Genomic DNA, 18,555 nt, shown 5'->3' on the forward strand with positions numbered 1-18,555 from the left:
CTAAAGCGGTGACAAAACATCTACTAAGCAACAAGTCAGAATGAGAGCAGCTATCAGATCTAACTTCTCATAAGACATGAACTCTATGGTGGGGTTACTTGCCTGCAGCTTTGGCCTGGGGGTTTCTCTCCTGGGCGTTGTCTCTTGAAGTCTTGGCCGAGGTTTGTAAGTCATGTAAATGGAATTTCGGACACGCACTGGTTCCACTCCAAATAAACCTGGACTCCCTGGAGAGGAAAATTTTGTAGTTCTCTCACAGAGTAGAAAGAAAAACTTTCTAAGATAAAATTAATTAACTGACTGATTGACCAACAGTTTTATGCCATACTCAACAACATTTCGGTTATGCAATTGTGGCTAGCATTACGGCGGGAGGAAACCAGGCAGAGCCATTTGCAAGCTCAGGCCACGAAAATTTGGCCAATTGTTTCGTTCGCGTGTCGGTTACGTAAAGTGTAATTGTGCAAACCGATAAATCGGTTACGCTGATCTGTATAATATAACAAAAACTACCACAAAATAGAAGCCATGTCAGATGTCAGAGCTACCTCTTCGCAGGGTGTTTGAATACTTGTCCGCTACAAGCTACTACCAGTGTGAATGAAAACCGTCATTTGGTGCCGTGATGCTGCAAAGTGTCCTACTGAACTTGAACTCAATGCCATTATGCACTAAACGCAGTCACCAGCTTTCCGCTCTGACCAAATTTCGTTGAGGTCTGCGCTAATGCATCCGCACTGTCTCCTGTCATTTGTGCCTTCAAGTCCAGTCTACAAACCACCTACTAACTTCCTGCTGGCCCACAGGTAACCTCCTGAGAAGACTTCCATGTTATGACAGAATATTAAAACTATTGGCTAAGAAATTACTATTTGACTTTCAACCACATTTTTCCCGCCTTGAGCATGCGCACTACACGTCTCCTTTGTTATGTACATAGAACAAGGCTAGCTAGCAGCATTCATCAGTCATGAACTGTGCTCTTAGTGAGCTAACAATAGGCAGATTTTAAACTTTCACTAGTCAACAACTTCCCATGAACAGGTTATCTTTGACATTCCCTCATATCAATGGTTATATCATTTCACCCTGGGGACAAAACCATTTTCTCAGACAGGGATGGTGAGGGCTCCATAAGCCAGTTGGATATTACACACACTACAAGTAGCTACCTGTAAAAGTAATTATTAATCTTTGAAACAAAATAAAAATACTCCGGAATATAACACATGCTGGTCTGGCCTTGAAAGTCATGCGATTCTCTGCGTGTATAACAGACATGTTTAATAGTGACGTCCTGATCTATGCTGATCACCTTTCATGCATATAGCCATTGTGCTATCTGAGAACTTCAAACGCAAATTAATATGCCTTGCCCAAGTTACAGTAAATGAAAGGAAAAAATCTGCTTGAAAGTACTGTATTGGCCAATTACTAATGTGGACGAATGATTGGCCTGTTTTCGTGTGGTGGCAAAACCGAAGGATCGGTTGTTCAAGGCTTAAAACCCGTAACCGATTTTTCGGTTAGATCAACCACCCAAATTTCACGGCCTGCAGGTTGCTGGTTGAGCTTCACAAATATGACCAGAGAGGAGACCAGCAAGTGGTTGACTTGAACTCACAGCAACCGCATTGGTGAGAGATTCCAGAGTCATTGTAAAACTCTGGTACGCTAACCGTTTGAACTGAAAACAGTTAAACCCGGTGAAGTCATGTTTTAGTTTTTCCTTACATCCACTTCTAGAAGATTCTGTTATCATGCATGACCATAACATAAGGAGAAACAAAGAATAAATTTTATTGTTTGGATCAGAAGTAACCATATAAGCATCTGTTCTCACACATGGTGGAAACACTGGCACTGAGGTAGAAAATTATTCCTGTTTCAACAAAAAGGGATTCTGAATTTTTTTTATCTTTTTTAGTGTCACATAATTATTGCCCTGGAACTCTAATTTGTGACGAGGTAAACCAGAAATCGATCAAATAAGATTTGTTGAAAATGACGCCTCTCCCCCCCCCCCACACACACACAACAAAAGAAAAAGTATTTGTACTGCTGTTTTGAGTATTGTAATTCTTCAATACTTTTCACAGGTTTGCAAAGGTGTTTATTTGCTGAGGGCATTATTCTGTGTAGACTGCTAAAACTAAGCCCTGAAATTGGCCAACTCCACAAATGTAGTTTCGTCTCCAATATCAAACTACAAATGTGCACAAACCGCACTGAAAGCTGCTCTTTCATCTGAGAAAAGATTAAGGAATTAGAGTCTTTCAGAAGCGTACAGACGAACACTTCTTTGGACACTTTCCACCCACCTGCATGTAGTTCTCTCATGGAGAAACGCGACGCTTTCTGCCCAAAGAGAGACAATCGTGGAGCCTGAAAGAAATGGAACAACAACATCATTTAGAAATTCTTTGTTGGCAGTAACCCAACCCTATTGGAACTTACAGGGTTAGACAATCGTAGGGACAATCGAAATTCAGCCAAGGGCCCAATAAAAATTTATATTTAATTCACTGGTATTTTACACTGTACTCAAGAATATTTTGACGGTGACCAGCATTATGCTGGGAGCAAACTGGGCAGAACCTAGGGGAAACCCAATAAAAACTTTAGAGTAGAACCCCTTAGTTTTCCACTTAAGTATCTGAACCTTGTTAAATGAAAGGTCAAAATCAACTGCATGTGCAAAATGTTACAGGCCAATACAAACAGCATCCACTGAGATCTACTGGCCTTTTTGGATACTAGCTGGTCCTTCAACTAAATCACGGAAAACTGATCTAGGATTTATTTCCATCTGAATGTTTAGCATCTTGTAAACAAAATGATAGATCTTTTTTCATGATAGTTTGATTGCAAATGCATTTCGAGTCAACAAAACATTGATAAAGCACAACAGACCAGCCTGTCCTGGGTTTGTTTTACTTTACTGGCTCGATCAAAAGAGTAGACCAGTGTTACTTTCACACCCTGTCAATGCCAATGTTGTGTAAGTTGGGTGTGCTTGAGGTAACTAACCGTGGGGCTTTTGAGGCTTACCTGTGAGGGTTGTTCTGTTAAGCGGGTAGGGTAGTGGGCAAGACCACCAGGGGAGACAACTCCAGGCTGAACACCCTGCTCAGACAGTATACTCTCTAAGGCTCTATCATCTCTGACAAAATTCTCACCTGTGACAGAGTAATCATGTATTATGTGAATAAATGGAAAACAGCTGATCCAATGCCCCTAGAGGTCACACAAAATTTGTTTCAGGGGGAATGACAGTCAGTCACCATGTGTGTAATTAATAATATCTTTCTGGTGTAACCCAGCGCCAGATTACCTTATGTCAGTTTGTGGAGGCCTAGACTAGGTTAACGAAGAATGAACGAATGATCATTAGTCCATGGGCCAGACCTGATACTGAAACTAGCCGACTCCACCAATCTAGTTTTGTCTACAAAATCAAATTAATAATGTGCATAAATTGCATTTTAAGTTGCTCTTTCATATGCAAAAAAGGGTAAGGGATTAGGTTAGACCCTTTCAGCCATGACTCTTTCTTAATTTGTGTTATGCAAGTTGCACAGACTTCAGGCGTCAAAATGTCTTGTCATTATCTTGTTTTGGAAAGCTCAAAATAAAAAAGATCTAGTCATCAAAAAGATTACAGTGAATCATGGAAATGTTCATAATTTCAGACACATAAATGATGTGTTTGTTGCAATTTATCAATTACCACCTTGTGTTTCAATGTTTCTGAATGGAATCTCACACATTTCACACCTTGAAATGATATTGGATGAGCTAAGTTTTTGTCCAGGTCATCATTCTGAAGAGCTTAAAATATCAAACATTTTGACCCCAGGGCCTGGTTGTTCAAAACTGGTTTAAGGCTAAATATTAGATTTAACTTTAAGCCAAACCTTCAATTTTGTACTTAGCCTAAACAAAAAACAGTTCATCAAATATGAACTAAACCTTCGGCAGTTTACTTTGACTTGAAGATCTACATTGGCTGCTGAGTTTGGCTAAAATTTTTAAATATGAAATATGACTAAATACCAGTACTGGCTAATACACTTTCAAACATACACCTGCAGGTACGTTTCACATCTTTTGTCATTCCGTGTCCAGTTACCTGTTTCGTGCTGTTCACCTGTCAGCTGTAGTACAAGGCTAGCGGTGAACTTTGACTTCTGTTTACTGCTAGTCCGTGGAGACTTATTGAGGGAGTTCAGTTCTCCGGATGTCAAGTCTCCCAACACGCGCCTTTTTACCCTATAAACAGAAGGAAAATAATTTACTTATTTATTTGATTGGTGTTTTATGCCATACTCAAGAATATTTCACTTATATGACAGCGGCCAACATTATGGTGGGAGGAAACCAAGCAGAGCCCAGTGGAAACCCACGACCATCTGCTGCTTGCTGCCAGACCTTTCCACGTACACCCGGAAAGGAAGCCAGCAAGGGAAAATAAGAACAGTCATTTCTGAACACACCAACTTACAGCACAATATTATTCACATATTTGATTGTCGTTTTACAAAGGAATTTTTCACTCATACAATGGACGTCAGAAAACTTTAGAAGTCACTTTTTTGTTGGGTTGGTCAGTATTTTATTGTAATGGTCTTATATGGCCATGGAAAGTTAAAATAAGTTTTTGAAATAACAGTTCATCTTTGATGAGATTCTTCAGAACTCCCAAAAGCGACTTGTAAATTTTTAAATCTCCAAACTTCCTTTGAAAAATTAGTGGACACCTAAAATTAGCTGTCCTAAATTTAAACATTTAAATCCTATGATCACTCATTATAAATATAAATCCACAACTTTAATACCCTTTGGCAGGTTCAAAGCGATTGTGGCTTTCACATTGCACGTCCTCATCCACCAGCCTGATGTCGCAGAGAGAAGTCTGTGGGTTACCTGCCCCTGATGTCGCTGGAGATTCACAGGAGAAGCTCAGTTCCCGCTGAACTGCATGCGTGAAACTCGTCCCTGGCCTGGTTAAGTCAAATTCCTGAGACTGTGAAACAAGCATTATAGCTCTGAATATCCGATACATACATGTATGTTCCTGCACTAACAATGTAATGTCAGTGCAAAGTTACACCATACAAAAGTCTTCTTAAAGGTCAAAAAGACATCTTACTATATGTTCAATTTCCTTAAGTTAAAAGGCTGGAAGACACAAGAGGAAAGACAACACCAGACCAAATATATATATATGCATCGATACAGTATTCCACATGATGTTTAAAAAACATAACATCACTGAGATATTTCACTTCAAAGCGAGCGAAATCATGCCCACGGAGACGATGGAATGCACCACCCTACCAATCAGGTGTGAGTTATTTCTATAACCGGAGGATGCATCTGTTTCAGCTAACGCCACCCGAACTGTGTCTTTTAACACGGGGCATGACTGATGCAACATGGTGTTTCTGGATGCTGTAACATGGTGTTTCTGGATGCCGTAACATGGTGTTTCTGGAAGCCGTAACATGGTGTTTCTGGATGCTGTAACATGGTGTTTCTGGATGCTGTAACATGGTGTTTCTGGATGCTGTAACATGGTGTTTCTGGATGCCGTAACACGGTGTTTCTGGATGCTGTAACATGGTGCCTCCAATGGCTTCATAACAATTCCTTACTATTACATATACTTGATTTATACAGCACTTCACCAAAGAATGTCTGTGACCAGTTAGGTCTGTTTTCACCCCTCTTTCTGAATAACTCTGGCTATATTATATATTTGCTGTCTTTCTTTTTACAACCCAGTTCATTCCAAAATCAGGGGCTAATCTACTGGTCTGAATACAGTAACTGAACCTCGTCCTTTTGAATATTGACAAAAAATGCTCTTCTTGGACAAAAAAGTCACTATGAAAATTAAAAGATACTAATACTGCTATAAAAACAAAATCACCCAATTAACCTCCCATTTATATTCATGAAAATTAACATTTATACTGTTAATGAATTTTATGTTCATGAAACAATGGAGACTGTGACCTAGTAAATTATCCACAACAGCTTTTTGATGACATAAAAAATTATCAATTACCTTAATTAATTTAACTTATGTGGAATCAGGTGTGAAATTGTTAACACAAATATTTCAAGTCACTCTAAAATTCCATGTTTATTTATTTATTTGATTGGTGTTTTACTCAGAACTCAAGAACATTTCACTTATGCAACAGTGGTCAACCTTATGGTGGAAGGAAACCAGGCAGAGCCCAGCAATGTCGAGGGAAACTCACGACCATCTGAAAGTTGCTGAGGGCCTTCCCACACATGGCCAGAGAGGAAGCCAGCATGAGTGGGACTTGAACTCACAGCAACCACATTGGTGAAAAGTTTCTGGGTTATTGCAGCATACTGGTGCGCTAACCACCTCAGCCACAGGGCACCACTGCCCCCATCCTATGATTCCAGTGCTTAAAATTAACAATGATCCACTGGTTCAACTGGCCTGTGGCTTATTAACATTTAATACCATTACCAACATGCTTACATGTAGACTCGGAAAAAATCACATTTTCCTTTATTTCACTGGAGGGCCTATAGATCTCACAGGGCTCTAATCATTCTGGCCAGTGATATTTTGTAGTTAAAAGACCTTACTTCATACTATGCTTAACCCAGCCAACCATAGCTAAAATCTTACAACTGTGCATGGCTTTTTGGTGACTGCCTTCCCACATTCCAGTTTTTCCTGCCACTGCTGATGTAACTTGGAAAAGTCTGGTACAGGACGAACCCTGGTCTTCTTCGTCCCTTCAGACTGGTTTTTCTTTGATGGAGCATGCACGGGTATTCGACTTCGTACATTTTTGCTGAAGAAAAAAAAAAAAGCATGTCACACTGACGAATTGCTGCACACTGAACACAGTGCAGGTGGATTGGCAAATTTGGAGATGTTCTCAAACACGGATATTTCAACATCTGTACAACAAAACTTTTCCTGATTCAGTGTCGACAAAGACATGCTGTACATAGTTATAGCCTGACTATCAAATGAGAGATGTCGAAATGGTTGGTTGTTCACGCGTTCTTAACAGCTCAAAATGAAAATGACCTCAAACAAAAATCATGTCATCACAAAGATGACTTTGTATCATGCAAATATACATGTGTCACACACGTAGACGATTGTGATATTTTATCCACTCCCATTATGTTTTCCATTAATATGGAATCTAATCTAATAACTGGAATCTAATACATTTGACACATTTAAATCATACTGGATGCAAACTACATTTGTAAAGTCATCACCCTGAAATGCTAAAAATATCAAATATTTTGACCCCTTCATTAGTCATACAATGTAAATGATACATGTAACCAGACTAGGGCATTTCAGACACCCATACATCCACTGCTTTCTGTAGTCATTTAGGACCAAAATAAAATGCCCCTTTAATGTCTGAAATTGAGCTTTACCACTTATCACAACAGGGAACCCCATTCAATAAGACTGGATCACACATTATTGACCAGAATGTGTGTTTTGAGACACTGACACTGAGACATTGACCAATCAGTTTGTCTGGTTGCACAGCTAAAGAGCCACACATGAACTGACAAAGTATATCTAAGGTCATTTGCACTGACCACAATCTGATCAAGAATGGACGGCCTATCAGAGTAGAAGTACTATAGCATTTGGCTCAATACTGACACGCGGTTTCGAATGATTGCGGCTTAACGCCACATCAGCAATATTTCAGCCATATTGTGGCGATGTAGTTTTGAAGATAAGTTATTGCATCAAGTAAACATAATATGAAAGTCTCTGATCTCAGAAGGTAGAACAAAAGCGGTTTACATTGACAAGCAATGAATGTGTGTATGAAATTTAATTGACTTTGGCTCAGAACTGAGTAGTTTTGGTGAACACCTTAAGTATAACAGATAAAGTTGGCCAAGGGGTAAAAAGAAAATAAACCACCTCATCAGTCATGAGCTGATTTTAATATGTGAAAAAGTTGAGATTACTTACAAGTATGTACATAAAATGTAAACCACAGAATAAATTTACCTGGTCTTGAAGTAGGATTTTATCGTCCCTGAAGATGTCTCAGAGCCCTTTGTTGTGCTATGCCTTGAAGCCATTTCCCTATGGGCCAAAAAAAGCAGTCTGCTGAAATATTTTTACATAATAATCCATCGCAGTCATACAAAACTATATCATATCATATCATATCATAAAACTATAGCCCTCGTAATTTAACCAGTTCTGAAACAGGACATGGGAGTAAGTGCTCTACTGTAAAATTGCCACTTTGGCATATATACAGAGATGGGAAGATAGTGGGATTGACCAAAGAAGATCCACAGCAGCATCAAGGTAACAGCTGAAAGGCCTGCCACTGCCACCCATAGCCCATTTTCACTTTAGTGTAGATGTGATATGGCCATGAAAGTGAATTTAACATTGTAACTATAAACGCTAAGACTTCAGCTGTTCTAGGCCAGCTTTAGCCGAACATGTACTCAACTAACAATGATGTAACGACCAAGCAGTACTGTGTCACATTCACTTGTCTCATAAGGCAAAACGGCAAGAACATCTGTACAAAATTAGGTTTTAAACAATGCCATTTTGTTTTAACCTGCTTAAAACCTGATCCTATCTGCCAAATCATTTGCTCAAAAGTTTCAACACTTAACACAGGTTTAGGTGAAATTAGGCAAGGGCTCACGCTACGAACACAGCCAAAAGATTTGATTTTACGGCAATACCCAAAAGTGCCATTAAGCAGGTAGCCCACAGTCAGCTGGATGTACTTACATAATGCTCAGCTTCCATGTAACGTAGGCCTATATACCGATACACAAGGAATCATACTGAGCTCACAGATGAGTTTTTGCAAGGTGTATATTGATTCTAGCAATTATAGTAAAATCATGTATTTTAGCTGCATTAGTTTGAGAGAGTCTCCATCTGAAATTGATTGAAACTTGCAGGAGTGATTGAAAAGACCCATCTTTTCTCATGCCACACCAGAAATCGGCGTGTCGGCGTTTTAGAGTGGATTTAATGGCCAACTTCCTTCTGCAAAGTGCTTTGAAGAATGGACCTACTAGGTTTATCAATTCGACAATTAAACGAGGAGGCTGGTAAATATCTGAAATTGCCCAACATTTAATTTAACTGAACTAGGCTGACTACTGATTTTTTTCTGGATAGCTTGCAATTTTCTCATTGTGAATTTTTTTTTGCCTTGAATTTGTTCAGCGCCCCTGAAGAGAATGAGTTCCCTATGTATGAAATATGTCACGATTTGGGCACTTTCGGCGTGAAGCCAACAACAAGGCATACACGGGTCCCATTTCAACAGTGTACAACTTGAACTACAACAACAACATTGACATCGTTTCACGTTTGACATGAATAAAAACGTTCACAGTACCAGTCCACATCAAATCTCTATTATATTGGCAACAATTGGAGAAAATTACACATAAAACATAGCCCCGAACCCATGTGTATCATATAACACTATACACCCCAAGATCTTACCAAATATGTCCCTGAAAAGCGACAAAATTATCACTTTACAAAGCTGAAGCCGCCATTAAATTTCGCGGACGGTTGTGTTTTGAGGCTTTGACCAATCAGTTTGTCTGGTTGCAAGCACTCTTTTGCCTAAAATGGAAATCGTCGGTAGTTTCCGCTGATTGGGTTAGTTAAAAAATAAGATTGGTATTTAATCGAGAATCCCAATTCACGGACTCTCCACAAAATGTTCAGCTTGCAAAGGATTCAACAGTGCATATCTTGTCTGCCATGAATAACGCCAGTGCATGTAGCGCTTTTTTAACGTCATATTTATATAAATAAATATGCTACAGTAAAGCATACTGTCAAAATATACGTCTTCTACCTTTAAAAATAAAATAACAATAAGAGTTTGCATGATAACTCACGTACTCCTTATAAAATATAAGGTAGGCATGTTGACAGGTTCTTTTGATTTGTTTTTATTGCCCGTCCAACATTTTGTCAAAACGGTATTAGTCCAGTATATAATACAGAACAGGAAAGATAAGCAGTGGAGAGCATCATTTCCGTGTTGTAATAGACTGTTGGATACCTTGCCTTTATACCAGCCAAAATCTGGGACGAATATGTAACAACTAGGTTATATATGTATTTGATTTATTTATTTATTTATTTATTTATTTGGCTGGTGTTTTACGCCGTACTCAGGAATGTTTCACTTATATGACGGCGGGCAACATTATGGTGGGAGAAAAGCAGGTAGAGCCCGGGGGAAAACCCACAACCATCCGCAAGTTGCTGGAAGACCTTCCCACGTACGACCGGAGAGGAAGCCAGCATTAACTGAACTGAACTCGCAGCGGCCGCATTGGCGAGAGGCTCCTTGGTCATTGTGCCGCGCTGGCGTGCTAATCCACTCGACCACGGAGCCCCCAAGGCCCACCCCCGACAACATCACCACCACCCATATGTATTTGACCAGCCAGTATGTTTATTAGACAACAGTCCGTTTCATCGAAGTAGCATAACCCCACCTCCACCCCCAACGCCTTTTCAGATTGTGAAAGTGAAAGAAAGCTAACGAATAAAAAAAAAAAAAGGTTGGTGAGACCAGACATGTTTTACATAAAAATAACTTTTTATTCAGACTTCTGAATTCAATCGTTGGCTTTATAGAGCATATATAGGCCCCTATTTGTATGGGTATTCTGGCATCACAAGAAGTTTTACGGACTTAAACACAGCTTTTAGTATTGGAATAGCTTCTCTAATTTATATTTACGTCAAACATTATACTTAAATGATATTCTGAAATATTTCGCTGCTAGGTGCATTAACATACAAGGAAAAAAGGGCGATTATACGTCAGAATATCTGGCAATTCGGTCGCTACAGCCCACCTTCAAACATTTGAATATATTTCATTTCAAAAATTCATGAAATATGTGTAAAACTATACTCCAATCTGTAGTTCTGAGCAGACTATCTGGTGATGCATATATACAATTTTGAACTTTTCCTCTAAATAGATGTGGCCTCATCTATAGATGTTCCATCTCCATCCTTTCAAATAATCAGCACGCGGAAGCGGTAAAACCGCTGGTCATTTATTTTATATATGCGCTTATATCTGAACGTTTTTACCGTGCATGCAGCAATGTATATACATAATAATTAATATTAACCGCACTGTCTTTGTCGCACGAATTACGTACAAGCGTCGCAAACAATCGTAGCGAGGCCTCTGCACATTTTGTCACAAAGTGCATTTTGTTTCATGCAATGCCGTGATATTACACAGATGCACTGGAGTCCCGCAAGGGTGGATGTGTCAGTTAATAGGTGTGACTGCAAACAGTTTCTCAAGTTTCAGTCGGAGTGAATCTCGATTGACCATGATTAAAATATGATAAGGGAATCTCAGAGGTGATGTATAAATCATTGTACGCCTATCATTCGAACACACGAACACGAGAATGTTAGTCTCAGCTTATAGGGATTTTTACTTAAATGCTAACAGTTATGTTTATCCGTTATGACAGGTGAAAAGTAACGTTAGAGAATTCAGAAATAAGACTAAGTCTGATTAAGTTTACGACAGCTCCATGGCCCTAGAGCAAAGTGTGACTGCATTGGCTTTTAACGGCCGTCATGTTTATCAGCAGGACCTTGACGTCATTTTATTGACGTCAAATGTTCCTCTCCCAGCTCATCCTGATGATGTCACAGTACAGAAAGTACCACCTTACAACAGAAACTATAATACGTTGTAACTGTGTAGACGTTACGCTACAATCCATTCTTGACGTAACAATGGCCTGCACCACACTAGTGCCACTTCACGGGATTAAAAAATATTCCGCATCTCCATTGGCATGAATATCGTCCGCGATACTGCTTGACACACTATAGGTTTACGTTCAAGCCCAGACTTATACCTGGAGTTTCTATCTCAGCGCTCTTATTGTTTGCTTGATGACAGAGATGCCACTGTACATAGATGGCGGTCGACGGTGCACATGCATGCATGGGGCGTTTGACCATGCAGGGTAAGATAGAGTCATACCAAAATACTTAAGCTTAACACTTGAAATAACCTCAAAATCCAATTCATTGCACCGTTGTTTGTCTATCCAGCATAAGAGCCATATATTCTCGCCTTTCAAAACTTTCTAGAATTCTTAAAATATTTTTCTGCATGGGGTAGGGACAAATCTAAGACATTGCCCCACCCACCCCACCCTAGTCCAGCATAAATGATATAAATGGGAATGACACCGCATGCATTGTCCTATAAATTTCAAGTATTTTACCACTGTATTTAAGAGATCTCGATTTTTGGTGAAACCTTTCAGATTATATACCTTGATGCTCTCATTTTAGTTTCACTTCTGCAACACAAGCACATGTTGAATCTGTCATCCAAAATCTGAAATCAACTGATGCACCCAAAACATGAAGACGTTTAGATGTCTGTTATCAAACTCGTATTCAAGTCTGTCTCTACCCAGTACAGATCATATGGTACCAATCTTTCTTTTTCTTTCAACACCTTCCTTGCATGACTGATGGAAAGACACTTAGATCACTCATGTTTAAAATTATGGTGGAACTGATCTTCTAACGAATATCCAGCAAAACTGTGGGAAAAGTACAAATGTGACACTTAACATACTGTGAACCTTCAACCTTTTCATTCATTAAAACCATGTTTTTCATTGGAATTTATGTATATAATTATTATGTTAATTATATTGTGTGGGCTTCATGAAACTGTGCGAGTTGTTTCTCTACATGCCATAGCTCTGTCAGAATGCTTCAAAATATTAGATGCAGAGGTGGTTGAAAAGGTTGAAGAATTATACGGTATGCAAAAAGCTTGAAGAATAAGGGTACGCAAAAAGGTTGAAGAATTAGGGTAAGCAAAAAGCTTGAAGAATTAGGGTACGCAAAAAGACTGAAGAATTAGGGTACGCAAAAAGGTTGAAGAATTAGGGTATGAAGAAGGTTGAACCGGCATGGATTCAGATTCATCCGGTCCACCTTATTTTCAGCATGTTCTCTATATATGTAACGACCTAATATGCCAAAGAATATAAAAGATTTATTGTTATCACCTTCCTTGACCTCTATATCCTAAACAATATAGAACTGTCAACCAAATTGGATGTTCTGGGCCAATGGTCGGAATTCAGACTGATTCCCAAAACGATGTTCAATACAATCCACCAAAGAGCTAAGAAAGTATATAAAGTATGTCAACAGGACGGCTTCATACAAAGAGAAGCTGTCAACAGTTGTTGATGTTGGAAAGACGCAGGTCATGTTCTTGGAGAATTAATGAAATCAGTATCTGAATCATGTATCTTGTTAGTTTAAAAATTCTCGATAATCAAAATATGTACATCTTTCTCAGCTGCCCTTGATTGTTCATATCCCCAACGTGGGGGTGTATTCAACACATTCAACATATTTATGAAGTGCTAGGGATTCTGGACACTCTGTTCATATTTGATTACAAGATTGTTCGTATATCCAACGTGGGGGTGTATTCAACACATTGAACATATTTATGAAGTGCTAGGGATTCTGGACACTCTGTTCATATTTGATTACAAGATTGTTCATATCCCCAACGCGGAGATGTATTCAACACATTCAACGTATTTATGATGTGCTAGGGATTCTGAACACTCTTCATATTTGATTACAAGATTCAACACATTCAACATATTTATGAAGTGCTAGGGATTCTGGACACTCTGTTCATATTTGATTACAAGATTGTTCGTATATCCAACGTGGGGATGTATTCAACACATTCAACATATTTATGATGTGCTAGGGATTCTGGACACTGTTCATATTTGATTACAAGATTGTTCATATATCCAACGTGGGGGTGTATTCAACACATTGAACATATTTATGAAGTGCTAGGGATTCTGGACACTCTGTTCATATTTGATTACAAGATTGTTCATATCCCCAACGCGGGGATGTATTCAACACATTCAACATATTTATGATGTGCTAGGGATTCTGAGCACTCTTCATATTTGATTACAAGATTGTTCATATATCCAACGTTTGGGTGTATTCAACACATTCAACATATTTATGAAGTGCTAGAGATTCTGGACACTCTGTTCATATTTGATTACAAGATTGTTCATATATCCAACGTTTGGATGTATTCAACACATTCAACATATTTATGAAGTGCTAGAGATTCTGGACACTGTTCATATTTGATTACAAGACTACAAGAGAATTATACTCACTGTAAAACATAAGAAACTTGGAGTTTGATGAAATATAACTTTGACGCATGGACTGCTATTTTATTCTGCCCTAATACCTAAAATTTGCGTAGTATGCCCACTCTTACTTTTAAGTATTGCGAAAAACGAGAGGTCTTTTAATAAAATATTTTTTTTAATTTCCCGTGTTCTACAAGCCTGCATGGAACTTTTTATTATTTATAACAGGGATCAGTTATATATCGACATCAGGTAATTCGCTCTTACTGGTTCTTTCCGTTGCTCTCTATATAATACAACAACAAAAAATAACAGGACCGCTTTAACAGAAAAATACCGGTAAATATACTTGTCAGTTTCACGGTCATCAAAATTCACTGCAAACGAAAAAATATATATACATGTACCGTATTTAAAAAGAATAACGGCGCTGGGATATATAGTTATAGCTAGAGTGTATTATTTGTTGAGACGCCATCACGACACTTGGCTGTAAGTTCATATATATATATATCCCGGGCATACATACAGCTTCGTACATACGCACAGCCGCCACGTAATCCTAATTATAGCGCCCGGAGTGTCAAGAAACTGGACACCTTTCCCGTTTTGGGATTTTGACCATTATTGCTTTTCCTTCACAGGAAAACGCTCAAGGCCGCATCGAGCCTCGTTCATTATGTCTTATTAATATTTATGAACTTCATACATAACTCTATTATGCCGACAGTTGTTAGTCGCGTAAATTGCCGTTCATAGGCACCTTGTTAACCGTCGGCTAGTTCCGCTTCGTGCCTTGCGCACGGTGAAGGTTTTGCAACACCCCGCACTTCGGCTGGTTCCGTACAGGTATTCTGTAGTAGTGACAATATTAAAATGGCGAGAGCGAGGGAGCCTACGATCTCCGAGTGCTTGTTTACTGTCTTACTATTCGCCTTAATACAGACGATCACTGCCAAAGGTAAGTAGAATTTATTGAAACATCTTGGAAATTAGTTTCCCTCCTGATTTTGTTCCCGGTTTGTTTTGGGACGCTGACTAAAGAATGAAGTGTTTTGATTTGAAGTTCCGATGCTTAGTCGCTGTCTTCGATCGAGGGCCGGTCTATAAAAGTGAGCAGCGTTCTCATGCCTCACTAGGTGTATATCGAAATTCCAGTCTAGTTTTACTGCTTGTCCCATACAACTGCTTCTCAGTAACTGTTAAATGATCGCATGGAACTGTTAGGGCTACGTTACACAGGTAAATATCTTGAATACCAGTGCAGCGAAGACGCTTTGACCGGTTCGTAGCGACTGGCATAATAAACTGTTGTATGACTGTCAACTTTCATAACAACGTATAAAGCTGTTCAGTGTTTGTCCTCTACTGACCCGACTGGTATCAGGTTACGTTTACAAGTAGTATTTAGCTTCCAGTAAGTGTAAACTGTCGCAATTTCATATCCAAATGTCTGGAGCAGTTTTGCACAGAGTGTTTTCTGGACATCTTTTTGGTTTATTGAGTAGTTTTTACGTAACTGGGTCATTTAAATATTCACTGCCCAGATTTGGGCCAAGTCATAGTAGGTAATCTTCTGGCTGCACATCGTGTGTAAAGCTCTGTTTGAGATCAGTATTTATATATATATATATATATATATATATACACATGTATATATATATAATTTATAATGTAATAAAAGTCTTAGTAATTTAGTAATGTTTTGATTTTTTTTTCTGGATCGTAAAGTTGAAAGTACACTTAAGATGTATTATAAGTAGGCCTATTATTGATGAAGCAGTGTACAAAGAGTTAATATCAGACTGAAGCCAAACGACAATTGCATATCAACTGTAATACATAATTTTACAGCTCTTATCTTGTGTACTGGGAATTGTTACATTCATTATTATAGTGCTGGGGGCCACCATGGCTCAGTTGCTTAGCGCGCTAGCACAGCTTTATGACCCAGGAGCCTCTCACTAATGCGGTCGCTGTGATTTCATGTCCAGCTCATGCTGGCTTCTTTTCTGGCTGTATGTGGGAAGGTCTACAGCAACCTGTGGATGGTCGTGGGTTTCCCCCGGGCTCTGCCTGGTTTCCTCCCACCGTAATGCTGGCTGCCATTGTATAAGTGAAATATTCTTGAGTATGGCGTAAAACCCTAATCAAATAAAGAAATAAATATTATAGTGCTGTACATGCACTTATTGTAATTTTAAATTGGTATCTAGAGGTTTAAAAATAATCCTCATTTTAGCATACAAGTGTTTATAAATGTAATAGTTCCCCTTTATTATTATTCATGGTTTCTGCATATTTTTTTATTCATTTTTTATATTTTTCATTTTGTTTTTTTGGACACTCCTTTGATAAGGCTCTTGCAACACCCATGTAAGTAGGTAAAAAAAAGTTTGGTTTATCAATAAACGTTACTAATGTTTTTTCATGTCTGGATTTCATGTCTTTTGGAATTTGGTATTAACTGCAGAATGTTTGTTGATGAAGGACAGATTTTAGCCCATGTGACGATGTGAATGTTGACTAATGGTGATGTATCACTCTGAGCATTATGACACATAATTTGCTCATGAATTTTAACTGTACATTTCCTCTTCAGAAAATAAGGAATGTATATTATAAGTGATGATTGCTAAACATTTTTTGAAATTTTCCAGTTTAAAAATATCTTTCATTTTAGCTTTTCGTATGTCAGTTGCTGTTATTATATAGTTTTACATTAAAACTGGCTTTAAATTGTTTTAAGTGGACAGAAGCAAGTCATTAACTTTCTACATTTGAATCTTATTGTTTCCTGGTACATGTACAGATATTTACCTTTATCACATTTAAAAGCTTACATGTAAATCTACGTAAAACAGTAGAACCCACGTAAGCCACAAAAATTTATTGCTTAAAACTTGAAGTTATTCTTTCTTGAAATAAAAGGACTATAAGGTAATATTCATGATACTCAAACTTTGAAAAGATTTTAGTTTCGTAATGTTTGTAAACATACATGGTAGTTAAATAGAGTATAAAGTTAATAATGCAAAATCAAAAAGTAGTGTCAATGTTGTAGTGTCATGGCTATCGTTGGGGCATCAGTATTCTGTATAACATGGCTCACAACAAAAAGAGAGATAATTGTAAGAATCTTTCAACTTCTAATTCTTTATACTGGTAATAAACCAAAAAAATATGAATGGAAAAAAAATTTGCTGAGATTAAGTGAGTTCAGACAGTAAAACCATCTATTGCCTGTGGTTGCTCGGCAATGAAAGCCACTGGTTATAAATTCAGCTGATAAGTCGGTCAAAATTGATTTGTTATTTTTTTGTATTTGATTGATGTTTAATGCCGTGCACAAGAATTTCTCACTCATATGACACCAGTGAGGGTTATAGGTGGAAGAAACTGGTGTTTGGAGTAAACCGCAGACCTTTGCCAGGTACCTGACAAACATGTTGACTTAAAAGTGCAGACAAAACTCAGAAAGTGAGAGCGCGATTTGAACACGAGATCTCTTGGGCCACGGGCCTGATAGTCACAGCAAACCAGCGCTTTTACATCCCGAGAACTTAAATGTTGACTGAATGGAAAAAAGTGTACAAAAGGCAAAGCGTCTCGCTGGTTTAATCTAAAACACAAAATAATTCCACAGCAACACATTTAATAAGCATTTCTGATGTAGCAAATGTGTTGGTTACTCTAATTCCTCAAGCTTCTCATGTATGACATAGCAACTTTCGTAGCAGTCTGTTGGACCTTTTTATATTGCTTTTGGAGACAAATTAGCATTGGTTGGTTTTGCCAATTTTAGGGCTTCACAAAATTTATAATTTTACAAGTCTACACAGACAACATACTTGGATAAACAGCTTCCAACATGCGAAAAGATTAAAGAATTACATTGTTTATTTACTGCGGGTACATTTATGTGTTTTTGTTAGTTGTAAATTGTCAGGAATTGGAAATGATGTTATGCATGTATACACACATTTAACTCATGTCTGTGTATTTTTGTTTTTAGTTTTGTAAAGACAGTTAAATGTTAGAAAATGAGGGTATCTTACTGGTATCATTTATGTAGCTTTTTGTTTCCATTAGGCCTGAAACACTTTTGCTTTTTATGTTAAATGATTTTCCTCATAGTAAGATTAACATGATGAAGGTTGTAAAGATATATAAGCTAATTAAAAAGAAACAACACAATTATATAAAATTTCACCTGCGGACACCTGTTGGAGAAGTCCACAATCAGTCGTGTATTGACATATTAAGTAA

General features: G+C 38.1%; 2 protein-coding genes across 5 annotated transcripts in view; one reads left to right on the top strand and one right to left on the bottom strand.

Moving 5' to 3' along the window:
* Positions 1-9,606, bottom strand: LOC135478153 (uncharacterized). The gene is made up of 8 exons (XM_064758424.1): positions 9,542-9,606; positions 8,057-8,134; positions 6,680-6,848; positions 4,839-5,026; positions 4,133-4,272; positions 3,052-3,179; positions 2,322-2,385; positions 1-227 (listed from the first exon to the last, which is right to left on the bottom strand). Exons 2-8 carry the CDS (start codon positions 8,128-8,130, stop codon positions 1-3), a joined length of 990 nt encoding a protein of 329 aa, XP_064614494.1. The 5' UTR covers positions 8,131-8,134; positions 9,542-9,606.
* A 5,545-nt stretch (positions 9,607-15,151) lies between these two features.
* LOC135477409 (plexin domain-containing protein 2-like) overlaps positions 15,152-18,555 on the top strand; it is a 63,194-nt gene continuing 59,790 nt past the window's right edge. For all 4 annotated transcript variants that reach the window (XM_064757486.1, XM_064757487.1, XM_064757489.1 and 1 more), the window contains exon 1: positions 15,152-15,247. In XM_064757486.1, the coding sequence (XP_064613556.1) occupies positions 15,163-15,247 (85 nt within the window). In that variant the 5' untranslated portion in view covers positions 15,152-15,162. The remainder of the gene's footprint in view (positions 15,248-18,555) is intronic.

Source organism: Liolophura sinensis, chromosome 11, assembly GCF_032854445.1.
Source record: "Liolophura sinensis isolate JHLJ2023 chromosome 11, CUHK_Ljap_v2, whole genome shotgun sequence".
Taxonomy (NCBI): Eukaryota; Metazoa; Mollusca; class Polyplacophora; order Chitonida; family Chitonidae; genus Liolophura; species Liolophura sinensis.

Excerpts from the sequence above, each read along its gene's own strand:
- LOC135478153 (XM_064758424.1), bottom strand. The coding sequence starts at position 8,130 with ATGGCTTCAAGGCATAGCACAACAAAGGGCTCTGAGACATCTTCAGGG. Across the intron at positions 3,180-4,132 it reads AGGTGAACAGCACGAAACAG|GTGAGAATTTTGTCAGAGAT; the intron begins GTAACTGGACAC and ends ACTCTGTCACAG. Across the intron at positions 228-2,321 it reads CATGAGAGAACTACATGCAG|GGAGTCCAGGTTTATTTGGA; the intron begins GTGGGTGGAAAG and ends TTTCCTCTCCAG.